This window comes from Pelophylax lessonae (genome assembly GCF_965119305.1).
Source record: "Pelophylax lessonae genome assembly, chromosome: 7".
Classification (NCBI taxonomy): Eukaryota; Metazoa; Chordata; class Amphibia; order Anura; family Ranidae; genus Pelophylax; species Pelophylax lessonae.
The window spans coordinates 237,219,153-237,245,676 of NC_138774.1; the positions used below are offsets into that span (position 1 = coordinate 237,219,153).

The 26,524-nt window shown below is 43.8% G+C and overlaps 1 protein-coding gene across 4 annotated transcripts in view; it reads left to right on the forward strand.

The window, feature by feature from the left end:
- Positions 1–26,524, forward strand: part of WHRN (whirlin) — a 383,412-nt gene that overhangs the window by 246,223 nt on the left and 110,665 nt on the right. For all 4 annotated transcript variants that reach the window (XM_082264620.1, XM_082264619.1, XM_082264622.1 and 1 more), the window contains one exon: positions 16,947–16,983. In XM_082264620.1, coding sequence (XP_082120746.1) covers positions 16,947–16,983 — 37 coding nt within the window. The remainder of the gene's footprint in view (positions 1–16,946; positions 16,984–26,524) is intronic.

Below are 26,524 nucleotides of genomic sequence, written 5' to 3' on the forward strand. Positions count from 1 at the left end.
ATATTAAAGCGGAGTTCCACCCAAAAGTGGAACTTCCGCTTTAGGGAGTCCTGACCCCCCGACATGCCACATTTGGCATGTCATTTTTTGGGGGGGGGGAGCGGGTACCTAGTTTTGACAGGTACCCGCTCCCACTTCCGCTCGGAGCGCCGCGGCGCCCTGAGCGGAAGTTCTCCTCTCCCCCTCCCTCCCTGCAATCTTCTGGGACACGTCAGAGGTCCCAGAAGATTGCCGGCCAATCACGGCGCGCAGCGCGACTCGGGCATGCGCAGTGGGTACCCGGCTGTGAAGCCGCAAACTGTAACAGCCGGGTGCCCACAGCAGTGATGCCGGCGCCGAGGGAGAGGATCGAGGCTTCCGGCGGCCGCATCGCTGGACCGTTGGACAGGTGAGTAAATGGCTGGAACTCCGCTTTAAATAGATATTAAAGAGGTCTGTTCTCATCTGAAAACAATATTAATTTTATATTATCAAATTTATAACAGGATGGAGAAAGATAAATTTTACTTGAAGACAAACCTGCACTTTTTGCAGCACGCCGCAGGTTGCTGTCTCCCTGAAATGTCCCTCATTCTCAAGTTCAAAAGTTGGGAGGTATCAAACTAAATAATTGTTCATCAAAAGTTGTGTTATTATTCTGTGTGTTACAGCCAGTTACATCTGGCCAAGGTTTTACTGTGGTGTCAGCAGGAGCTGTGTTTCTGTTCAGGCTCAGAGTGAACATGGTACCCAAAATACTCAGTGACTCCTGAGGAATTAGCGCTACAATATCATAAGACATAGCAAGAGAATTAGGGTGCCAATATCCCATGCCATAACAGTACGTTTTCTCTTCAAACCTTCTCAATAGCTGGAACAATAGTTACATGTGGATAATAGTGAATCCCCCACCACCACCAAAGCAGTCCCTATGAGATCTATTACAAAAACAGGCACAAAGTATCTATCTATTTTTTTGTAATCTTTTTGAACAGAGTTCATTGACTGAAAGGCTTTCTGTAAGAACCTTTTGAAAACACTGAGCTGAACAGCTTGTCCTAGGGAATTTGCTCTTCCATTTGAAATAACAAGTAAAATCTAATGTCACTTGGAGAGCTATTACCAATGCGGCGCTAAATGAATTGCAAACAAGCACATTTATTATGTCGTGAGATGCTGGCACCCGCGGGAAGGCATACACATCTTCGCCTGGAAAGCTTACACAGACATCACAGTTAACCAGTTTTAATGGTATCTTGTTTTGCAGTTAGTTATATGGTTATGTGCATCTGTATAGCTAAAATGATGTTTTGCTAGACGAAATTGTTTGAAATCGTTGGGTCTAAATCTGTTTGGTGTATCTGTTTACCTATTAAAGTTTATGTCTTCATTTTATCATTTTCTTTTCCCCTGTAAAACGCAGTTGCGGTAAAGTGTACTTATTGCCAACAGGAGCAGATACTTTGTTGCCTGCATGAATAATGAAGACACAGCTGATCAAATCACTTATTATTTAGAATATATAAGCATGCTGGGCCTTGTCTGTCATGGTTTGAATTACAAACTCTATGAAATGCTCCACAACCACCAGACTTTACTTCTCCGACTGTCGATTTCCACTGCAGGTTGGAAAATGACTGATTGCTGTAGGGCATTACAGAGAGTTCTTATTACAGAGCTGTACTTGTAAAAGGCCATTTGTAGGTTAGAATCACCAGCATTAAACCTATGTTACCCTTTCTCAAACTGAACATTTACGTAAAACGGATTTATAAAAAAATATGCAAACGTAAAACGTTTCATACTGTGCACATATTATCATATATAGTTACTGCTGTGCATTTGATATTCAGTGTCAGTAAAGATTACATAGGAAACACATGTCCTTATATTAGTGTCTGTTCAGTCATTTAAAGTACAGCCCTGGCCAAAAATTTGGAGAATAACACTGTAACGGATCAACCGGCACCCCGACTGGGTACCTCTGTTGACCGATGCTCCTAGTGCTTCCTGAGGGCTCCAAACACTCCACCAGACACCATAACCACCTCAGACCCCACGAACCGCCGCAGCTTGGTTGGGGCCTCGCCGTCCCCTACCCACCCTGGACCTATGACAAGGCTCCAGGTTCCAGTGGGTGAACCTCTCTTTCCCCAGAGAGTGAAGCAGGAACAAGCTCTTACACAAGCTCTTACAAGAGCTTAGTGATTATCCAAGGGAGTATGAAGAGCATAGCAATCCTTTGTAGCAGCTTCCCCCAATGAGAGACAGGACTCTAGATTGAGGGTGAAGTATATCTCAAATTTTAATGGTACAGCTGCTCTTTTATACAGTTTTCCCCCACAAGCTTACCGCCCAGGTGGACCTTGTTGGGAACAGGACATGACATTCACAATTCAATAGAAACAGGGTTTTACACTCAGCCATTCCCATACAGTGTACACATTCCCTCCCCTCTGGTTGATCACATTATCATATGCAGATGAAAGTGTATACAGGAACAGAATTAACCTAAACTAATTATCTAGCCATCTGGACAGAACAATGTGAGGTCTTTAACATTTAACAATGGGACAGGCACACTCCACATTCCATTTCAATACATAAACAATAGGGAAGCCTGTCTGGCATGGAAGGACATGGAAATGGAATACACACATTATTTAGGAGTCAGACTTCATGGCAATGGTCTAAAACAGTCTAAGTCTCCCAGTGTAAAGTGGAAATAAATCTTCATATTTCTATATGAAGATATTGCTCACAAATATTACTGTCCCATCTGAAGCAATTCAAACCATTAATTATCTGTCTTTCACTCCCAGTGACAGTGAACACAGTCACAGACACAAATATTAATTTTCATAAAGTCTACTGCTTATGTGTTTTTAGAGCTTTATGTCAGTTGTTACTATGGTATGCTAAAGTATAATTACAAGCATGTCATAAGTGTCAAGGGCTTTTATTGACAATTACATTAAGTTTACGCAGAGTCATTATTTGCAGTATTGAGCCTTCTTTTTCAAGACCTCTGTAATTCGCCCTGGCATGCTGTTAATCAATTCTGGCCACACCCTGACTGATGGCAGTTCATTCTTGCATAACCAATGCTTGGAGTTTGTCAGAATTTGAAAATATATGAAATGTTAAAGTTTCGATGTTTTGTTCCCCAAACCACTTTGCTATCACTTTTGCCTTATGGCAAAGTGCTCCATCATGCTGGAAAAGGCATTGTTCCAAACCAAACTTTTCTTGGATGTTTGGAAGAAGTTGTTCCTCGGAGGATGTTTTGCACCATTCTTTATTCATGGCTGTGTTCTTAGGCAGAATCGCGAGTGAGCCCTCTCCCTTGGCTGAGAAGCAACCCCACACATGAATGCTCTCAGGATGTTTTACTGTTGGCATAACAGAGGACTGATGGTAGCGCTTACCTTTTCTTTCCTGGACAAGGTTTTTTTCCGGATGCCCCAAGCAATCGGAAAGGGGATTTGTCAGAGAAAATAACCTAACCTCAGTCTTCAGCAGTCCAATCCCTGTACCTTTTGCAGAATATCAGTCTGTCCCTGATGTTTTTCCTGGAGAGAAACATCTTTGCTGCCCTTATTGACACCAAGCCATCCTCCTCACTGTGCATGCAGATGCACTCACACCTGCCTGCTGCCATTCCTGAGCAAGCTCTGCACTGGTGGTTGACTTTCTTGGGCACCCTGAAGCCTTCTCCGCAACAATTCTACCTCTCTCCTTGAAGTTCTTGATGAACCAATAAATGGTTGATTTAGGTGCAATCTTAGTAGCATAAATATCCCCAGGGCACAGATCTGTACTCACTGTAGATAGAATCAGATCCTCTTCCGTATCTCCCTTCCAGTCAGCTCTGCAGGACATCTGGTTTTAGCTCCTCTCGGACTATGTGGCCCTCAGGTCGACCACCTGAGGCAGCATGGCAGTTTCTACAGAGGAGGGGCAGCCACCTCCTCCCTCCGGAACCCCGCTATCCAGCTGAAAGACCCTGAGCACATGTGCCCTTGACATTTATACAGTATCCCAGCATGCACTGAGGCACTTTCCTCTGCCAATCGCTAGGGCTGTACTAAATGCCTGTGCACTCATTTGTCAGGTTTCCTCCCACTGTCCAATATGCCTCCCTATTGGACCAGTGTGAAACACTTCAGACAAACTGAGCTGCATATGAGCACCATGAGCAGACCTCACTAGCAGATCCTGCTCTCTGGTAGGCAGAGAGCAATATAGATTTACCTGCCAATCTTTCTGGTAAGCAGAAAAGATCCAAAACTATACTCTCTCTCTAGCACCTACCTAGGAGGGTGCTACATGAAATGTACCTAACAACCTAGGTTAACCTAGGAGGGTGCCCACACTTAATTTATAGATGTTCATGTTATAACATAGCTATAATCTTTAGCCATCTTTAACTTTTGTTTGACATGTCTTCTAATGTTTATATGCTTGTGAGTGCAATACCTTTTCAATAAATCTGCGATTTTATTAGTTTGGACATACTGCACCATTGTGTTTTATTTTGCATCCCTTTGAGGTTAACCTGCACCTTAGTTGGACGTGGGACTTTTCAAGTATGTCTCAGTTTGTTGTGATGGACGGTACAGCGAGACAATGGAAGCTCCATCTTGCTTATATTTTACATGCTGGTGTTGACTTCTCTTTAACTTGAGAGTCAACACGTTCTTGTAAGCAGATTGATGTTTATCCACAGTATGTAGGTGACGTGACCATGTCTTTCTCTACTATTAGTGTTCGGTGATTCCTCTCATTCACACGCTATATGGACTTTTTATTACTTTATAAAGACTATTTATTGGTGCTGCCCCCTTTTTATTGTGTATTTTTCTTTTGGTGTGTAATCTAACCATTGGTGCTGGCTGCCTTTATGTACTTTTATCCAAGTGCAGATATTTCCTTGTGTTTTATAGCAATATAAATGTACCTGGCAATCTCTCTGATCAGCAGAAAAGATCCAAAAACGATATTCTCTCTCCAACCTAGGAGGGTGCTACATCCACCCCCAAAAATACCTGTAAAAAAATTTAAATGGAGTTTCCCACAAATTTGCAAAGGGGAAAAAAGGAAATAACATATGTACAGGGCCATGGGGCATACCCATATGTGGCCAGTAGATACAATAGGTTATGTGAAAAAATATAGACATCTGCTGTACAAAACTTACACAGATTTCCACAAAGTGAGCCAAACAAAAATCCATCTGACAGGAAGAGGTTAGACATCCTGACTAACTATGCTACAGATAACATTTGTACATATATACATAAAATAGTCAATAGGCAACCTTTTAAAGGCAAGAAGATCCCCTACAAGCCTGTAAAGGAAAAGGGTGAGCATGTAGTAACTCTACATCCTATATACTCACAGTGAGACTGCCCTCTCCACAGAGGCAACCTTCTCACCTGCAGAATCTCTAATACTAGCATTCCCACAGAGACGTCTGATGCATCTGACCCCTAAGGGCAAGCTTGACTCGTCATTCTGTTGTGTTGCTGTAACAGACAAACAGAACAACCTGCCAATCTAGCTAACTAAACAATTCAGCACTTGTTCCATCTGGGAACCATATGAGTAGCAATAGGCACAGTCCCTCTTAATCACCAGGGCGCTGACTCTTTTCTATCCTAGCCAGACCCACAAGTTAGGATGAAGAAGTGCGGAGTCCACCTGACTGGTGTTCACAGTGTCCTTCTTTCTGTAACACTGAAGAAACACATCTTTTCCTGGCGGCAGGCTATTATTGCTGGAGCCTGAGCAAAGCTTGCCTACTTGTGAGTGTCTGTATGAACTCTTAAAGGGATCTTTCACTCTGGCATCCCTCTCTCTGAAGAGACAGTGAACCACTACCCTTCTCTGACAAGGTAGCAACTCGCACAAAGTTTCTTCCAACATTACTCTGGCCCACTGGCCCAAAGGAATCTTCGCAAAGTATCCTTTAAATAAAGTATCTTCGCAAAGTGTCTTTCCTAAGTAACTCTTTAAGCAGCAGTGATGGCCTATGGCCCAAAGGATCTTTACAAAGTGTCCTTTAGCAAGGTTTCTCTGTGAACTAGGGGTTTACCCCCTCCAGGAAGCAGCCCCTTGCTTTAGCAGGAGAAGTCCTCTGTGGCAGAAGTTCTTTCTCCTAGGTGATGAAACTATGGCAGTTTTGATGATCCCCCATCTTCTTTTGCAAGGATAGAAGGGAAAGGGGATCTGGGAAAATGGCTCCTAGCCCTAACAACAATATTGTTACAAAAGAACTCTCTCAGCATCAACAGTAGTATTCTTCGGGCTCACTAGCCCCTTTTTAATTTAGATTCTCTTAGCTAAGTGAAGAACTCGGCACACCCCAGTAGTAGTGGTCAGGATGAGGTAAGCTGATGATCTTGCCTTCAGGACTCAGGATACCGATGGCCCAGGCTTGGCCTTTTCCATCTGGGCGATTGACCTCCACTAAGTCGATGTATATCGACCGCCCCAGATTCCAGTTTGTCTTAATAGACAGTAAGGTGTCCTACAACTGAGGCCTAGATTGCCTCTGTCTCTTCACTATGTGAACTGAAACTTGCAGGACTACTTCTTCCTTCAGTTATCCAGTCCCATTCAGCCTCCACTTATGATATCCGATGATATATCATCGATTCCCTCTTCCAGGGATCCATAACGATACTCAAAATGGAGTGAACCCACATCAATGGCCCCTACCTCCACTTCACTTGACAAACTGGAGGATTTCAACTTCTGGGCCCATTGACACCCCTCTGCTTCTTTAAGAGCTGGACTGTTCCTTGCTGCGACTACAACCAATTGTAATGTTCCGGTACCTTTGGTACCCTAAATTACACTTTCCACAAGTGAATGCGCCCCACCATTTACTTTTGGAAAGGTGCGCATACACCTTTAAGACTGGAGCTGTCATCACCCAGCGCCGGACTAGATGGCTATTTAGGGCGTCGGTTCTCACTCACATGTGTTCGTTCAAAAACCCTTACTTGGATGCTAACCTTGCTTGAAGCTTCCATGCTTGCAAGCTTACTTCGCTGACGGAACCTCGCTGCGCTGATCCCTTTATCCAGCTACTGGATCATCCGCCTCTCCTGAACCACCCTTCGGCTGTATCGCTAATAGTGCTAAGTACCCCGCAGGGGAATTCTCTATAAACTTATACTAAGCTTACACTATCTAGCTCTGCATAGTAAAGACTGTTTATTACATCTGCATAAACTAGATTGCTAGCTCTTGAGACTACTGCTACTTTTCTGCACTGGGTTGATCTCTTTTGTATGTCCACCTGCTATTCTATCATCTGCTATCATACAACATTGCTAAACCTTCCTGCATCCATCTGCTACTGTCTCACCTTCAAGTGTCTATCACCTATCACCTCCACTCAACCTATCCCTCAACCTTCATCATTGTGTTACCACATACATAAAGTCATTCTAGGAACCAGCTTGCTAATTGTGTGTATTTACTGGCTGCAATAAGACCTTCCACACATGATGAGTCATTGAGGTTGGGAATGGTATCTCAGCATATCTCTTACATGACTGCTGACGTGGAACTATTTCTGCAGCTGAAAATCCACACCATATAAGAAACGCAGGAGCGTTACAGATTGAATGAACCCAAAAATGGATTCAGCAGAAATAACCACTCAGGTGACACAATTAAAACAGCAAGTATCTGCGTTAATACACGCACTTGCTGAATTAAAAGAAGACAATCAGGCTCTGTCGCAGCAGGTTATTAGACTGACACAACTTACCTCTGCTCAGTCCCCTGAACCCAAGATAAATCCCCCTTTGGTATTTACAGGCGATCGCAAAAAATTTCGTGAATTTAAAAACGCATGTGAGTTACTTTTTTTGCTAAAACCTCGTACCTACCTTACTGATCACATTAAGGTTTGTACTATTATTTCTTACCTATCAAGCGATCCTCGAGCCTGGGCAGATTCTCTTTTTGAGAAAAACGACCAGCTTCTCAACTCCTATGCCTTGTTCCTGGCAGAGCTCACTAGCCTATATGATGACCCCAATAGGCAGAGTACTGCTGATCTTCAGTTAAGATCCTTGAAACAAGGAAGGAGGCCTGTAGAAGACTTTGTCGCAGAGTTCAAGAGATGGACCCTTGATTCAGAATGGAATGATGCATCTCTGAAAACCCAATTTAGGCTTGGCCTATCAGAAGCCGTTAAGGACGAGCTCGCCAGAGCGGATCTGCCAAAAACCCTGGATGCATTAATACAACTCAGTATTACCATAGATAGAAGACTACGAGAAAGAAAGGCTGAAAAGATGGGAATGCCATTATCCGTTTCCTCTCGGAGTCTGGCCGTTCCTATGGAGGTAGGAACCATACGCCCACCGCTATCAACTATGGAAAAAGCCAAAAGACGAAATGAAAATCTCTGCTTGTACTGTGCATCCCCGGATCACAAGATAAACGTCTGTCCCCTAGTCAACAAAAAGAAGGGTGAGTGTTCACATGTCTCTCTAGGAGGATTGACAACTTCATTCACTAACCCCTACATTTCTGTTTTTTTGACATTACAGTGGGACCAGAACAGGATTACTACTAAGGCCATGATTGACACAGGATCTTGTGGAAATTATATGGATATACGTTTTGCTGCTTTAAATAAAATTCCTATTATTTCTAAACTCAAACCTGTCTCAGTAAGTCTTATTACCGGTGTTCCGTTATCCTCTGGTCCGATCACCGATCAGACACAAGCACTTCTAGTCACTATTAACGAGTCTCATAGGGAGACTTCTACCTTCGATTTAATACCATCACCCCACTTTCCCATTGTGTTGGGACTTCCCTGGTTGCACACACACCAACCAACCATAGATTGGAAGAAACGGTCCTTGACCTTCCCTTCTTGTTATTGCGAGGAAACGTGTAACCTCCCGTTTTCCGGGAAGATTCTGTCTGTGGTGACAGATGAGATTGCACCACTATGTTATCAGGATCTTTCTGAGGTTTTTCTTGAGAAAAATGCTCAAGCATTACCTCCTCATCGAGACTATGATTGTAGCATTGATCTACTCCCAAATAGCAAATTGCCGTTTGGTCATGTTTATCCTCTTTCACAGGATGAACTTGCCCATCTCAAAACCTATTTGGATGAGAACTTGGAAAAAGGTTTTATTAGACCTTCCACTTCTTCCACAGCAGCAGGACTCTTTTTTGTTCGCAATAAAGATTCAAGTCTCAGACCTATCATCGACTACAGGAAATTGAATGCTATCACAATAAAAGATCGCTATCCTCTACCGCTTATCCCTGAGCTCATTGAGCAGGTGCGTGGAGCTACCTATTTTTCAAAATTAGACCTGAAAGGAGCATACAATCTCATCCGAATCCGTGATGGACACGAGTGGAAGACTGCATTCAGAACCAGATACGGATTGTTCGAATATCTTGTGATGCCATTCGGCCTATGCAATGCCCCTGCAGTTTTCCAACGATTTATAAACGATATTTTTAAAGACTTACTAGATGTCTGTGTTGTGGTATATCTGGACGATATACTTATATATTCACGGACCCTGTCTGAACACATAAGACATGTAAGACTTGTATTATCGAGATTGCTTGCACATAATCTTTATGTGAAGCTGAAGAAATGCTTGTTCCATAAAGATGAGGTACTCTTTCTAGGTTACATCATATCCAAAACAGGAATCGAGATGGACATGAGTAAAATATCCTGCATTCAGGATTGGCCTACACCAACTACACGCAAGGCGCTACAGCGATTCCTGGGATTTTCAAATTTCTACAGGAAGTTCATAAAAAACTTTTCTGCTATTGTGAGACCCCTCACACAGCTCACTAGCATAAAAATACCATTTAAATGGTCAGAAGAAGCAAATAAGGCTTTCCACTTGTTAAAGACAAGGTTTACTTCCGCTCCCATATTACGCCATCCAGACCCATCCCTCCAATACATTCTGGAGGTAGATGCGTCAAACATGGCAGTAGGAGCAATACTCTCCCAACGACCTACCCACACTTCACCACTTCATCCAGTCGCCTTTTTTTCTAAATCCCTGAGCAGTCCCGAGATAAATTACCCCGTGGGTGAAAAGGAACTGCTTGCTATAAAATTGGCTCTGGAGAATTGGCGACATTTACTCGAAGGCACCCAATTACCAATAATTATATACACGGACCATAAAAACCTCCAATATCTTCAGACTAGCAAAACTCTCTCGCATCGACAGGTACGATGGTCACTATTCTTTCTAAGGTTTAACTTCCTAGTGACCTACACACCTGCAGATAAGAACAAAAAGGCGGATGCACTATCACGACTAACTGAAGAAAACTACTTTGAAATCCCTTCCGTTCCTATAATACCTCACAAACGCATTATTGGAGTTGTCCGTTCCTTGAAGGAAGAGGTTCTGCATGGTATAAGTTTGGATTCACCCCCACCACAACTAAATACTGATGCAGAGGGCTTCCTCTACTACAACGACAAACTTTACATACCACCTACCCTACGCACCAAGATCTTGGAATTATCGCATGATGTGCCTATGGCAGGACATATGGGTATGACAAAGACTTTCAATTTGATTTCTCGGCAATTCTGGTGGCCTGACATGAAAACATCTATACAAAAATTCGTCTCTTCATGCAATGTCTGTGCCAGGTCCAAAATTGACACTACGAGACCATCCGGTCTACTATGCAGTCTACCAATACCCCAAACTCCATGGGAGGTTTTGTCATTGGACTTCATCGTAGAATTGCCTCCTTCCAAAGGATTTAATACCATCTTGGTGTCAGTGGACCATCTGACAAAGATGGCACATTTCATTGCTATTCGCAGACTACCTTCGTCCAAACAAACGGCAGAACTCCTGATGAAACATGTCTTCAGATTACATGGAATCCCAAAAACTCTTCTGTCTGACCGTGGATCCCAATTTATTTCTAAATTCTGGCAAGAACTATGTCACATACTACGGATTGAGCGGAAGCTCACTTCTCCTTACCATCCGCAGACCAACGGACAGACTGAAAGAGTCAACCAATGCATCGAGCAGTATTTACGTTGTTACACTTCTTACCAACAGGATGATTGGTTGGATCTTCTCCCCCTGGCAGAATTTGCCTACAACAACGCAACTCACAGTACAACCAAGCAGAGTCCGTTCTACTTGAACTATGGGTTCCATCCCTCTATTCTCCCTCCACGCATCCTTCCTTCAAATAACCCAGTAGCCTCAGACTATCTTACCCAAATAAAGGATTCTCTGGGTTTACTAAATACTACCATTGCACACGCTCACAGTCAACAAAAGAAGTACTATGATCTTCGTAGAAGACCTTCTCCACAGTATACTATCGGGGACCTCGTTTGGCTCTCAACAAAAAACTTGAGACTGAAGATCCCTAGCAAAAAGCTTGGACCTCTGTTCTTGGGACCTTTCCCAATCAAGAAACTTATTGGAAAAGCTGCAGTGCAGCTTACATTGCCCATGGACCTAAAAATCCATCCCATTTTCCATGTGTCGCTATTAAAACCCCATGTTCCGGACCAAGGAATAAGGCCTAATATTCCACCTCCCCCTCCTGTACAAGTTGAAGGTGGAGAAGAATACGAGATAAAAGAGATTCTGGATTCTCGTATCTACAGAAGAAGACTTCAGTACTTGGTTAGATGGAAGAACTATGGGCCCCAAGACGACACCTGGCTAAACACCTCTGACATACATGCCCCTAGATTAATCCGCAATTTTCATGCGAGATACCCAGACAAACCAGCTCCAGAGGCCTTCAGGAGCAGGCCTTAAGGGGGGGTATTGTAATGTTCCGGTACCTTTGGTACCCTAAATTACACTTTCCACAAGTGTATGCGCCCCACCATTTACTTTTGGAAAGGTGCGCATACACCTTTAAGACTGGGGCTGTCATCACCCAGCGCCGGACTAGATGGCTATTTAGGGCGTCGGTTCTCACTCACATGTGTTCGTTCAAACACCCTTACTTGGATGCTAACCTTGCTTGAAGCTTCCATGCTTGCAAGCTTACTTCACTGACGGAACCTCGCTGCGCTGATCCCTTTATCCAGCTACTGGATCATCCGCCTCTCCTGAACCACCCTTCGGCTGTATCGCTAATAGTGCTAAGTACCCCGCAGGGGAATTCTCTATAAACTTATACTAAGCTTACACTATCTAGCTCTGCATAGTAAAGACTGTTTATTACATCTGCATAAACTAGATTGCTAGCTCTTGAGACTACTGCTACTTTTCTGCACTGGGTTGATCTCTTTTGTATGTCCACCTGCTATTCTATCATCTGCTATCATACAACATTGCTAAACCTTCCTGCATCCATCTGCTACTGTCTCACCTTCAAGTGTCTATCACCTATCACCTCCACTCAACCTATCCCTCAACCTTCATCATTGTGTTACCACATACATAAAGTCATTCTAGGAACCAGCTTGCTAATTGTGTGTATTTACTGGCTGAAATAAGACCTTCCACACATGATGAGTCATTGAGGTTGGGAATGGTATCTCAGCATATCTCTTACATGACTGCTGACGTGGAACTATTTCTGCAGCTGAAAATCCACACCATATAAGAAACGCAGGAGCGTTACACCAATGCACCTTGTGACCTCTGCTCGCCCCCAAGATTAGTGTGTATTGCACCTCTGAAATATGGGTCTCCATGGTTTGGCAGATGGTTGTCAGATGGTTGTGCAGGTCTGTGCTTCTGGTCCTGGCCCCAGCGGTACTCTCGGCACTCCACGTTCTCTCCCAAAGGGAATGGCCAATATAGGTGTCAGCAGTTCAGATGTGGTTCCTACCTCCCAGTTCACATACAGTCTTCTTGGCTGGCAATCACTGCTCCAACTTCAGCAACATGTCACCGCAGTGCCCACACTGGCCCCACGATCGCCGCACGGACACATTCAGGCATCTGCCACATACCAGTCCAAGGTGCTCCGTGTCCCTTTCGCTGCACAATGCCAGACTTTCCTTGGGCATCAATCGGACCCCTGTGTCCAACAGGGTGAGATTCTGCGATTCAGTCCACTCTGCAGGTTCTCTGCCAACATGTGGGATAACCACTGCGCTCCAGCTTGCTCCTCCACACACGTGTCTGCTTCTCAGCTACACCCGACGGCGGAGGTGATGTCTCCGCTCCCTTACTCTGTTCGGATTGGTGGGCCACGGACGGCGACTCCGCCCATGTCCCCAGACTAGCTGGCTCTCCGGCGGTGGCTCCTCCTGTGGGGCACATCTCTTTGGCGCGCATGGTGCAGGAACCCCTTCACTGCTGTCATTACGCTACTCAGCCTGTACGAACAGTACTGCAATGCAGATTGTGTTCCCTGCCACAGACACACATACATCTGCCTCTTCTGTCTTGACTTGAACTCCAGTTGCACTTTTCCATTCAAGCAAACCAAACTCCCTCACTGCTTTTAGAAATTGTCCCGCTGTTACCGACTGCACGACAGACATTTTCTTCAATAGCACATGTACTGACACAACCCCTGACGCGCCGATCCCTGCGTCCCGGGTCACTGCTTTCTTGACCATAACTTGAAAGCACACTTGCACTAATTACTGTAAAGCAGACACTGTTTTCTCCTACAGTACAGCACATCCTTTCTCCACTGACACCCCAGCACTTGGGAAGACATGGAGTTTCTTTGGGCAAATGCCCGGCGTTTGTCAGTAGCAACCACTGCTGTAAATCCTGGAAATCCTGGACGACGCTCCCAAATATAGCACTGTCCCTGTAGGGCTTGCTGTATGAGGACTTCTTTGGCCTCCAATTACCTGCAGACAGTCACTTAGGGACAGTTCACTCATCCATCCTTACTCCCAATTGCTCCTTACTTAATAAACATTTCAGGGGTTCTTGTTTTATATTTATTGAGGAACTTGGATGGGAGAAGGGAATAGTGGGATACTCCAACTTGAACAATTTACAGTTGATAAGGACAACTCTCACTTGGCATCATCAGGTTATTTGTGAAAGCAGACACACTGCTTTAACCATACTGCCACTTGTATGGAAGAATTAACTCTTCTTGCTCTCTTTGGCAGCAGACTTGTTGCAACTACTTTCTCTTCAGGACACTAGCATCCTCTTGACTGACCTCTCAGAACAGGCCCCACGACACAGATCTGTACTCACTGTAGGCAGAATCAGATCCTCACCAGCGTCTCCCTTCCAGTCAGCTCTGCAGGACATCTGGGTTCAGCTCCTCTCTGACTCTTTGGCCCTCAGGTAGTCCACCAGAGGCCGCATGGCAGCTTCTACAGAGGAGGGGCAATCGCCAGGGCTGTACTAAATGCCTGTGCACACATTTGTCAGGTTTCCTTCCACTGTCCAATATGCCTCCCTATTGGACCAGTGTGAAAAACTTCAGACAAACTGAGCTGCACCTGAGTACCATGAGCAGGCCTCACTAGCAGATCCTGCTCTGTGGTAGGCAGAGAGCAATATACATTTACCTGGCAATTTCTCTGATAAGCAGAAAAGATCCAAAAACAATATTTTCTATTGTAGCACCTACCTAGGAGGGTGCTACAATTGCAATTCATTTGATCACTCTTCATAACATTCTGGAGTATATGCAAATTGCCATCATAAAAACAGAGGCAGCAGATTTTGTGAAAAGTTAATATTTGTGTCATTCTCAAAATGTTTGGCCAGAGCTGTATATGTAAACCCTCACCTTGTAAAACAACCCATACAGTTTAAAATATAAATGAAAGGTAATACATTTGTGTATAGATATAAAAAAAAAAAATATCAAAACTTTTTTTTTTATAAGTGTAGCATTGCCCCCTAGAGGGCTGCTGATAATTGCACTTTCTGGATTCCCCTGGGTTACCCGTAGCAACAGTCTGTAGAAACGTATCACTTTACACTTGACTCAGACAATGAACAGTCCAGGGGATTTGTTTTTTTTTTGTGTTTTATTTTAGAACTGGGATGGGAGAAGGGATGAGTGGGATACTCCAACTATGAACTACGCACAAAGCTCGAGGACAACTGACTGTAGTGTGTGCAGCAAGGCCGCTGCTTCACCTTGCAACTGAAGTGAAGATAATGAATATGATCCTAAATTAGTTCCACTTCAGGGTCCTAACTTTGCACCCCCTTTCTCACTTTCTGTGCGTGCTAGACCCTGTCCACTGACTCTCCACTGGAGTGGTTCCCTTCCTGGGCAGACCCCTGGCAAGCTTCCCGCGGACACTGTTTTACTCAAGGTTGCTCTGCCTTCAGCTCCACTTGTCAGTATCCACAGGACCTCCTGGCTCAGCACCACACTTCTGGCTCACTAGGCTGACCACCTGTGACCACCTTCCATACAGACAGGAGGAGAGACAGCTGTCACCCTCCTCCTGGGACCTGGCTTCCTGCCCAAAGACACCCTGTCACATGTGCCGTGGCTTTTATAACATATCCCAGGATGCACCACTGTTTTGCCAGCCCACAGGGATAGTCATAAAAGCCTGTGTGTCACTGGCTGGGTTTCCTCCACTGTCCAACAGTCTCCCCTATTGAGTACAGTGGGGACACTCCCTCAGACCAGATGAATCACACATGGACACACGCAACAGGCCTAACCCCCGATCAGGCTCCCCTGATAAGCAAATGGAGCAGACCATGGTCAACCTGCTGCTTCCCTGACAAGCAGGCAGAGAAAACTATCTACACTACCTAGCACCTATCTAGGAGGGTGCTACATAAGTGATCACATTCCCTCTGTTCTCAGCCACAAAAAGAGGTGAGGGTGGAGAAACAGCAACACACTGATCTTCCCAGTGAATGGCTGTGTGGAGGGGGGAGGGGGACAGCACAAGTCTGATCATTGGAGAAGAGCAAGTTGAGTTCCAGCACAGCTAGAGAACTGACTATGCTTTGCTCACATGCCTTGTGTGGTCAGTTTTTAATAGGAAAGCAGAGAAACTGCAGGAACATTAGGGATTTCACACAAAGGGATCGGTAAAAAGAGAACAGGATACTTTATAACAAGTACATGGTACAACAGACACATATCAGGAATATGAAACGTTTGGTTTACATATTTAATTCCTCCACATAAGTGAATTTATTCTCTGTATAATTCAAATATCCATGCAATAGGGTCAATTCAAATATTCAAATCCTTCAAGTAAGTGACCTAGTTCCAAACACTGTACACCAGCATTTCTACATGCTGAAATAAATTTCATATCAGAGGTTCCCTTCACATCAGAGCCCCCCCCCCCACCCCATCACATCAGAGCCCCCTTTTCACATCAGAGGTCCTCCCTTTACGTCACAGGTCCCCAGTCATACCAAAGGTCCCCCCCCCCCCATCACATCAGAGCCACCCCTGCACATTAGAGGCCACTTATACATGATTCCCCCATCACACCAGGTATAGATTTGTAGACTAACACAGGTTTTTGTTAGAGCCACAAGGCAGAACTATTGTTGTCCTAGGCACTTTTTTGGCCAGTTCAGGTTCATGTCAAAGTACAGCTGCAACCAGGTTATGTACATTTAAAAATATACATATTCTTAACTATTAGTAACTCAATTTTAAAATAATCCCTCACTTACCTCTGTAGTTGCAGGCACTGTGGAGCAATTCATCCTCAAATCCACAGATTAGTGAATTTGTGCAAGAAGGGTCTCAATGCTTTGCTGTTTCCCCTCTTTCTGTGCACCTAATCTGTGTTTACTGTATAGCCAAAGGTAGATGAAATTGAGTCTAGTGAGTACAACAAGAGACCTCAATACCTCACTCCCTGCTCCAGCACTGTCCCTCTGTGTAATCACAGACAATGCAAGACTTTTAGACACTACAATTTCCCTTAAAGAATAAGAAATCTTTATTGACGAAAATAGTATGAGTGTTCAATATTCAGTAAAATCCATATTTTTTTTTCCCCACAGGATTCTGGGTCATTCCTCCACCGAAACCAGCACAAAGGTGAGTTTGCTGGATGAAAGACTAATCATTTCTTTCAAGATTTCAATGCAGGTGCCTGCCAGTCTGGAACGTGTGATTATTACCATCAGATGAATACAGAAGGCAATGTCAGAGAATAGATTTGAGCTCCACAGTTTACTAAACATGTCTGACATCTTTCTATTAGATTTCTCAGACATCTTTTGCAGTCATACTCCTGGAGCACAAAGTGACCAATCAAAATCTCTCTCTCTCTGCCTGCCATTGTATTATAGAAACATAGAAGACTGACAGCAAAAAAAGACCAAGCGGTTCATCGAGGTTGCCCCATTTTTGTTTTTTTACAGTACAGTATGTTTTCCTCAAACATGTTTCAATGTGCTTATTGTTGACAGACTCACTACCTCTGCTGGCAGTATGTTCCAATAATTTATTATTTCGGTAAAATAATACTTTCTAAGGTAAGTTTTAAACTTTCCACCTGCTAGTTGGGAGTTCAAGTATTGATCTAAGCTTTATATTAACCAATTAAGCCCCAGGCCTGTTTTTGACACTTTTTGTTTACAAGTTAAAAATCTGTATTTTTTGCTAGAAAATTACTTAGAACCCCCAAACATTATATATATTTTTTAGCAAAGACTCTGGAGAATAAAATGGCGGTCATTGCAATATTTTTTGTCACGAGGTATTTGCGCAGCGGTCTTTCAAACGCCTTTTTTTGTAAAAATGACGAAAAATCACATTTTACTGCATTTAAAAAAAAACTAAACAGTATAAAGTTAGCCCATTTTTTTTGTATATTGTGAAAGAAGATGTCACACCGAGTAAATAGATACCCAACGTGTTACGGTTTAAAATTGCGCACACCCGTGGAATGGCGACAACCTACGGTCAATAGATTTCTCCATAGGCAACGCTTTAAATGTTTTTAATGGTTACCAGTTTAGAGCTAGAGTGTAGCTCTTTTTTTTAAATTATTGCTCACGCTCTTCCGATCGCAGTGATACCTCACACGTGTGGTTTGAACAGCGATTTAATTTGCGGCGTGACTCCCATATACGTTTTCTTTTGTGCGCGAGCTAACGGGGGCGGCTAAAATTAATTTTATTTTTTTCCTAGACCCCTCCACTACACTTCCATGTATTCAAAATGCCGAAAACTGCATTTTTGAATACACTCACTTTTTGAATCTGCCGCCTTTAGCAGCCGAGTAACCCGGATGTGACGTCATGGACGCCACCTAAGGGTTACGTCATCAGAGACCCGATCAAAGCCGCATCCGGCTTAGATCGGGACTCCATCCAGCTGGCAGAGGTGCCGGCTGGTTGCTCAGGTCTCCCGGTGGGACGGGAGACCGGGGCAGAGCCGCGGAAGGAGGCGGGAGGGGGGGGGGACGTCCCATCCCACTCGCCAGGGTAATGATCAAGCGGCTCCCGAGCCGCATCGGTCGTTACCGGATGGAAAGCCGACCGCCAGCTCTAAACAACGGTACCGGAATGCTGCCCTCCTGCACCTGCACCCTTCATGTAACTAAAGGTTTAAATCATATCCTACTTTCTCTTTCCTCTAAAGCAGGGGTCTCCAAACTTTCTAAACAAAGGGCTAGTTTACTGTCCTCCAGATTTTATATTGCCTCATCGCTGGTGTCAGTGGGAGGAATAGTCTTTCATCATCAGTGTCAGTTTGAGGAATAGTGCCCCATTGCTGGTGTTAGTTTGAGGAATAGTGCCCCATTGTTTGTGTTAGTTTGAGGAATAGTGTCCCATTGTTGGCATCAATGGGAGAAATAGTTCCCCATTGTTGATGTCAGTAGCAGGAATTATGCCCCATTGTTTATGTCAGTAGCAGGAATTATGCACCATTGTTGGTGTCAGTGGGAGGAATAGTGCCTCATTGTTGGTGTTGTGGGAGGAACAGTGTCTTGTATAAGTAAAAGTAAAAGTTCCTCAAGGGCCAGATAAAGGCAAGCAAAGGGCTGCAGTTTGGAGACAAGTGCTCTTGACCAGGGGTCTCCAAACTTGTTAAACAAAGGGTCAGTTTACTGTCCTTCAAACTTTAGGGGGCTGTACTGTGGCCAGTGGGAGTAGTATATACTCAAGTATCAGTAGAAGTGGACAATGTCCTAGGCTTGGTGATTAGTTGGAGTAAAAAGATTACATAGTGTACAGAATATGGTCAGTAGGAGGAGGAAAAGTGCCCCATCGTTGGTGTCAGTGGGAGGAATAGTGCCCAATTGTTTATATTAGTGGGAGGTATTCTTCCCCCCATTCTTTGTGTCAGTTAGAGGAATAGTGTCCCATTGTTAGTGCGAGTGGGAGGAATGCCTCATATCAGTGGAAGGAATAGTGCTCCAAGGGCTGGATAAAGGCAAGCATAGACCCACATCTGGCCCACAGGCTGTTGTTTGGAAACATAAAACAGAAAAGTTCAGGCGCTGATGAACTGTCCCTGCTGAGAGAATAATTGTCAGCTGCTGGCGGGACGCTGCTATCCCAAACTCAGTACCAATGAGATCAGAAAAACAGCAACAACTAATGGGAATAAAAGCGCTGTCTCGTAGCAAAATAACAAGATGTTCCAGATTAAAATGAAGAATGTTAATTTTATTGAACATCCCATGAAGGGGAGCAAGTCACTGATACACACTGTAAAGAGCCAACTTGAAAAATGAAAATAGAAATTAGGAATCAAAGAAAAAAATAAAAATAAATAAAAATGACAATGGAGGAACAAACAAGACAAAAATAACTTACATAACCGGTTAGGGTGTCAAGCTCCTCGTTAAGGCCCTGGGGGGATAAGGTATTGAGCTTGTATAGCCAAAAAGTCTCTCTTTTGCACAGAAAGGAAAACCATTCACTGTCCATCGGAGACCCATTGGGTATATAGTCAATAGCTAAAACAGATAAGTCCCAGATATTTTTGCCATGATGGGTTGAAAAATGACAGGGGACACTATGTAGGTCTTTCCCTTTCTTGATGAGCCTGCGGTGTTCATCAATCCGAGTACGGAGGTGCGGAATGGTGCGATCCACGTATAGGAGATTGCAGGGACACCGCAGGACGTAGATGACAAACTGGGTGGAACAAGTAATGAACTGATTGATAGAAAACAAATTCCCAGGACTGTCACAGAAGGAATCCTGGCCATGGGGAATGAATTGACAGGTGAAACTACTCTTTTTAAACTGAAAAATGCCCACCCAATCGTCAAAATAGGTTCTGATATCCATACTCTTCTCCTGTTTGGATTTAGTAAATTTACTAGGGGCAATCTGATTCTTGAAGGTACAGGCTCTCCTAAAAACCACATTGGTGGCCGGTGGTAGAAGCGGACCCAACTTGGGGTCAGAAAGTAAAATAGGCCAATTTTTCCTAATAACTTGGGTGATAGCTTTGAAGTTATTTTTAAAACCTGTAATGAACCTGGCCTTGGGTATTGATGGAGCCTTATTATCAAGGGTCTTATTGCCAAATTTAGGGCTCCCCCGGATATCCTTTCTTGTGAAATTTGACAAAGTCTCGGTCTGAGCAATATAATCTTCCTTTCGGGAACAATTCCTCTGAAGCCTGAGGAACTGTCCTTTTGGGATGTTGTTCTTCCAAGTCGGGTGGTGGCAACTCCCAAAGTGTAAATAGGAGTTACCCCCAACCAGCTTGGAATGATGAGGGTGATGATGGAGCCATAGGGCATGTATAAGCTCCAGATCTAAGAAAACCAAACGAACTGGGTCAATGACATAAGTAACGTCAGTCTAAGAATGTTAGAATTGCAATTGGTAACGAAGGCCTGAAAAGCATCAGTGTCGCCATCCCAAATGATGAGCACATCATCGATGTACCTCCCATAAAAAACAATGTGTCACACAAATTGATTATTGTGCCAGATATTGTATTCCTTCCAGAAGCCCATCGTCAAATTGGCGTAACAGGACCATGTAATTTAGCCTTACGGTTATGTAATTTTCTTTTATTTTGATTGTTCCTCCATTATTCATTTATTTTACTTTTTTTCTTCCATTATTAATTTCCATTTTCATTTTTCAAGTTTATACTTTTTTATACATTTTATTTATTCTTTTGTTTCGTACATATATTTATTTGCTAGTCCATTTGTTTTTGGTTTTAATAATTTAGTGATCACATTTTTTATCAATGTATTAGCATAATTTCTGTTTAACTTTCTAATTGATGTTCAGAAGGAGGGGCCAGCTTGAGTGACACAGTTCTCCACCCCCACTCCTTTCCTTTTGGTATTTAAATTCTTACTTTGCATTAATTAGCCAGCTCTAGACCTGAAGAAGGGGTCCGCCCCGAAACTAGTAGTTGTTCTACAGCTGGCTCTGTTTTTCTTTACACTCACGTTGGCATTGGCTTGTCCACTGCCCACACTCTGCTGACACCTGCGGATATATCTGCCAGACCCCTGACGTCACCTCCGGGTTCGAGTGTGGCTTCCCCTGCGTGACAGGTAGCCGACTTCGCACAAGCCGGCGACTCCCCTGTCCTGATCTCATCGGGTGGCCGCCGCAGTGCTTCAGGATTCCGGTCCCTGAGTTTATTTTCCATCTGGATGTGTACCTCTTTCCATTGTCTCCTGGCTGACCAGCAACCCCCCCCCCCCACTCCACCACATCGAGTGATCTCAGAGGTGGCACCTAGATTAACCTGTCACACACGCTGCCTCTCCTCCAGGTTCTGTTTCACTGGCTGTTGGCTCTTTACAGTGTGTATCAGTGGCTTGCTCCCTTCGTGGGATGTTCAATAAAATTGACATTCTTCATTTTAATCTGGAACACCTTGTTATTTTGTTACGGGAAAGCGCTTTTATTCCCATTAGTTGCTGTTTGGAAACCACTGCTCTAGATCAGCCATTCTGAGCCTTTTTACTATGGAGGAAGCCTTGAAATATCTTTCCAATCCCAGGGAATCCCTGCTAATAACTACTATATGTACAGCTTACAATAAATGACCATGATGGTCGGTGGGAAGATGGCACTAACATTTGTGGTCAATGAGAACATTATCCTTACCGATAGCTAAAATGATTATTGGTATCAGTGGTTACTTATATGAGAGGCATAGTTTCCCATTACTCAATGAACCCCTAGCAATTTCTAATGGACCCCAGTGGTTCCACAAAACCCTGGTTGTGACAATCTGCTCTAGGTGTACATATTAGGTTCTTGCAGTCTCTCCTGATACATTTTATGCCTCAGATCCTTTACCATTTTTGTTGCCTGTTTCTGGACTCATTCTATTTTATCAAAATCTTTTTGATAGATCCTCCACAACTGGACACAGCATTCTAAATAAGGTCGAAAGCTGGCCACACACTGATACCTTGTTCAAAATTTTTGTTTTAAGAAAGTTCATTTGATTTTCTAATTGTAAGTGGGGTCGAATGGACATTTATTTTAGTTCAATGAGAAAATTTAAAGAAGCAGGATAGAAAATTTGAATTTCTAGAAGTTTTTGCAGTTTTCCCTAGGGAAAGTCAATTCATTCCATAATTGAACATTAAAAGCAAACTAAATGTTGAAGCATTTTCCAAAGGCAGTAATCAGGTCACATTTTCCAATGTATGGCCAGCTTAAAGAGGAAGGTCACTAAGATTTTTAAAAAGTACAGCATTTGTGTTACCGTTTTACAGTACAGTAAATTAGAGTATTTTTTTTTTTTAAATCAGGTACTTACCAGTCCATAGATTTCAGCGCTGTCTTCCCACAGCCATTTCTTCTCACAGCTGTGGATCACCAATGCTGCCATCTTGGATTTGGGAGGCCTAATACTAAAGTACTTAAGCGCCACAAGGCAAAAAAAAAACAGACTGCCCCCATCATCAATAGTGCCAGTGAGATTTACCACAATAATCTGTAGACCAGGGTTCTCAGTCAGGGTTCCATGAAACCCTAAGGTTTCTCCAGAAGTTGCTAGGGCTTCCTTGATCAATGAGCAATTTCTGCCTCAGATAAGTTCCCGCTGACACTATTGATCTTTCCAGCTATCTGTATATGGATGACTTTTCCCAAAGACCACAAGTGTAAGGAACATTCTTCCCACTGACCATCACATTAATGTATCATGAGTTGTAGATATATCGTAATTTACAGCAGGGGTTTCCCGAGACCAGAAAGTTATTTCAAGGGTTCCTCTGTGTAAAAAGGTTGAGAAAAGTTGGTATAGACTATACTATAGCATATCTATTCCCCCCAAAAAATGTAATATATTGCAACTTACTACTTAGATGTGGTGGCAGCATTTGTTTTCACTTTTCAGGTTGCTAGAACATTCTAAAAAATAACCAACACAACCACCACTTCTAAAGACTGGTAAGCTGCAATGTATACATTTTTTTGGGGATTAGATACGCTTTAAATGAATTTTCAATTATCTTCTACCCACCCCAAACTCCCAGAGTGCCTGTGAAGGGTTCATACCGAGTGATTGCATTGCTGGAACTGAGGCTGTCGCTAAAACGTAATTGACATACTTCGAATGATCCTTCCAGCTGCTCTAGATTTGTTAGCCTTACAGCAGGAAAGAAATACCCAAAGGTTCTATAGCACAGACTGTGGTCACGTTGTTTTCTGAATGGTACATTAAATAATTGGCTTCTGAGAATTTTTCAGTTATCCCCCCTCAACTGTTAGCTGCTTGTCAGTGCTGTTTAGAAAATTGGTTTGAACCTTTTATTTTCATTTGTGCGAGAGATCTCTATTAACTCGGCTTCACACCTAGTATTGTGGTCAGGCATGGTACAACGTGTATATTTTATAGCGAGTTGACACAATGCAGAGTAAAGCCCAATCAGCATTGCAGTGCCATTTCTTTATAAAAGGGACCCCAACGCACCATCTAGTTGCACTCAAACACATGTGCTTTAAAGTACGCTTCAACACACAGATAGGAAATAGACACGGGCGATTCATTTTGTTACATATTGAAATTTAGACGAAATATTTGTTAGTCCGAAATTCGGAATGTACCCTGACCTCTGAATCACAAAAGTAACGCATTTCAATTAATCTGAAATAAATTATAAAAAAAAAAACAAATTAATTCATATTCATTTGTTTAATTCCTTTGCGACTTTAGAGGGTTTTGTAAGTTTATTAACCACTTGCCAACCACCCTATACCAGATATAAAGCTACAGGGTGGCCACTGTGTGCAGGATTACGTATATATACTTCTGGGTAGCAGGCGCGAATGTGCACCGCCGCCAGGCTTGCTCCTGCTGTGATTAGACACAGCAGGAGCCGATCAGTGGCTACCATGGATTTGATGCCTGCTGGCAGTCACTGATCATTTAGTGCACAGGCAGAATGGCAGATTGTCGTTCTGTCAGTAGGGTAGGGAAGGCATGAATCCTGAGTTCCTGCAAAGCAGGGACATGGATCCATGTCTTCCCCTAGTAAAACCATCTCCCATACTGTACAAAAGACACAGTGCACATTTTTAGCACTGATCACTGTATTAGTGTCTCTGGTCCCCAAAAAGTTTTAAAAGGGTCAGTTAGTGTTAGATTTGTCTGCTGCAATGTTACAGTCCCACTATAAATCACTGCCATTACTAGTATAAAAAAAAATTCCATACATAAAAATTCCATAAATATATCCCATATTTTGAAGACGCTATAATTATTGCAGAAACCAATCAATATATGCTTATTGGGATTTTTTTTACTAAAAATACGTAGAAGAAAACATATTGGCCTAAATTGATGAAAGAATTTGATTTTTTACATTTTTTTATCAGATTTTTTATAGCAGAAAGTAAAATGGTTTTTTTTTTTTTCATAATTGTTGGTCTTTTTTTGTTTATAACACAAAAAATAGGTGATCAAACACCACCAAAAGAAAGCTCTATTTGTGGGGAAAAAATTAACTTAAGTTTTATTTTGGTAAAGTGTCGCACATACACGCAATTGTCAGTTAAATTAATGCAGTGCCAGGGCGTGGCCTAAAGCTACATGGAGTAAGACGTGCCTTACAGGAGTTCTGCCGGCACTCTCCTTAATTCATTATTATTAATCTATTATCCTGCTCCTGAACTGGACCGTGCCCTACCTCTGGTACCTGGGCCCCGGCGGTGGTATGTCTCCCCCTCGCAAAACATCCAAAGCGGCCGCAAAGCTGGACAAATACCGCCACAAGGACAAGGACTCCCTGGCCGAAGATGGCGGCGCCTCGTCGGCCGACTCGGAACCTCCCGCTGCTGATCTCACACAGGTCTTGGAGGCCATCTAAGCTTGCCAGGCGACTTTGACTTCCAAGATCGAGGAGGTCAAGGTGAACGTGTCTCTCATCCTCCAGGACATGCAGAGGTTGCGAGGCTGGGCCATGTGGAGGACGCGGTCCCACCTTTGCAGGCTTCCATGGACCAGGCCGCATGCCATATTGCCCAGCTTCAGTTTAAGCAGGACAACCTGGAGAACCGCATGCGTCGCAATAACTTGCGCTTTGTCGGTCTGGAGGCCCAGCTTGTTAAAACGTATGGCCGGGAGTCCTTCTCGCACTCCTTTGTTGTGGAAAGAGCTCATCGAGTGCCAGCTAACCCGCCGCCCCCCGGGGCCTCGGCAAAAAATTTTATTGCTAAGTTTCTCAACTATAGGGACCGGGATGCCATCCTCTGTCTGTCCCGCTACAAGTGGAACATATCGCATCTCAATGCTCAAGTCCTTGCATTCCCAGATTTCTCGGCGAAGGTCCAACGCCACCGCAGTACATTTTACTGAGATTAAGCGGAGATTACGGGCCTGTAATCTGAAGTATGCAATGCTGTTTCCAGCCCGCCTCCGGGCTGTTGGTGAGGATCGGGTGCACTTTTTTGAGGATCTGGATGTGGCCGTGGAGTGGTTGGATAGACTGTGCCCTGCCTAAACTGTGAGTACTGTATCTTCCGTTGCCCCCCTCCATGGCGGCCCTGCTCTACTTTTTGTGCTCCCTGTGCCCCTTCTTCACTGACGCTGGAGGTGGTCGGTTTTTCGCCCTGACCCGGGTCCATATGCTGCTTCTACATGGACTCTCCTGTGTTTCCCCTTTTTATTTTTCTCTGTTGACCCCCGGTCCCTGTCCTGGATTATCCAGTTTTGGACGTTGACTCTGGACCGTTGCTTACCTCTGGAACCTCCTTAAATCGCCACGCGGCTCCCCTGCTCCATCTCCTCAGCTCCTGGATGCCTTGTCCCGTGGGAGCCGGGCGCTGGCTACGTCCCCTGTGCTCCTGTGTTCTTCAGAGGATGGTTGTCCCCCAAGTGCACCGCTTTCGTGGTGCTCACCTGTTACCCTGGGTGTTCTCTTTAAGCTTGTTACCTCAGCCACAGTCAGTCGCGTTCCCCTGGCCCTGTTCTGCGGCTGGTGCATTTTCAGTACTGTTGGTTTCATTGCAGGTTCTGGGATGCATGCTCACAGGAGTTGGAGTCTGTGTAGAGCCGGGTGGGTTAGGGTGTTCATTTTCTTTTGTTTACTACTCACTTTTCTTTTACAGCGCTTTTTCAGTCATGCATTTATTTGCTGTGTGATATATATGTACTGTGTCCTGCTTTTTATGCTCCATGC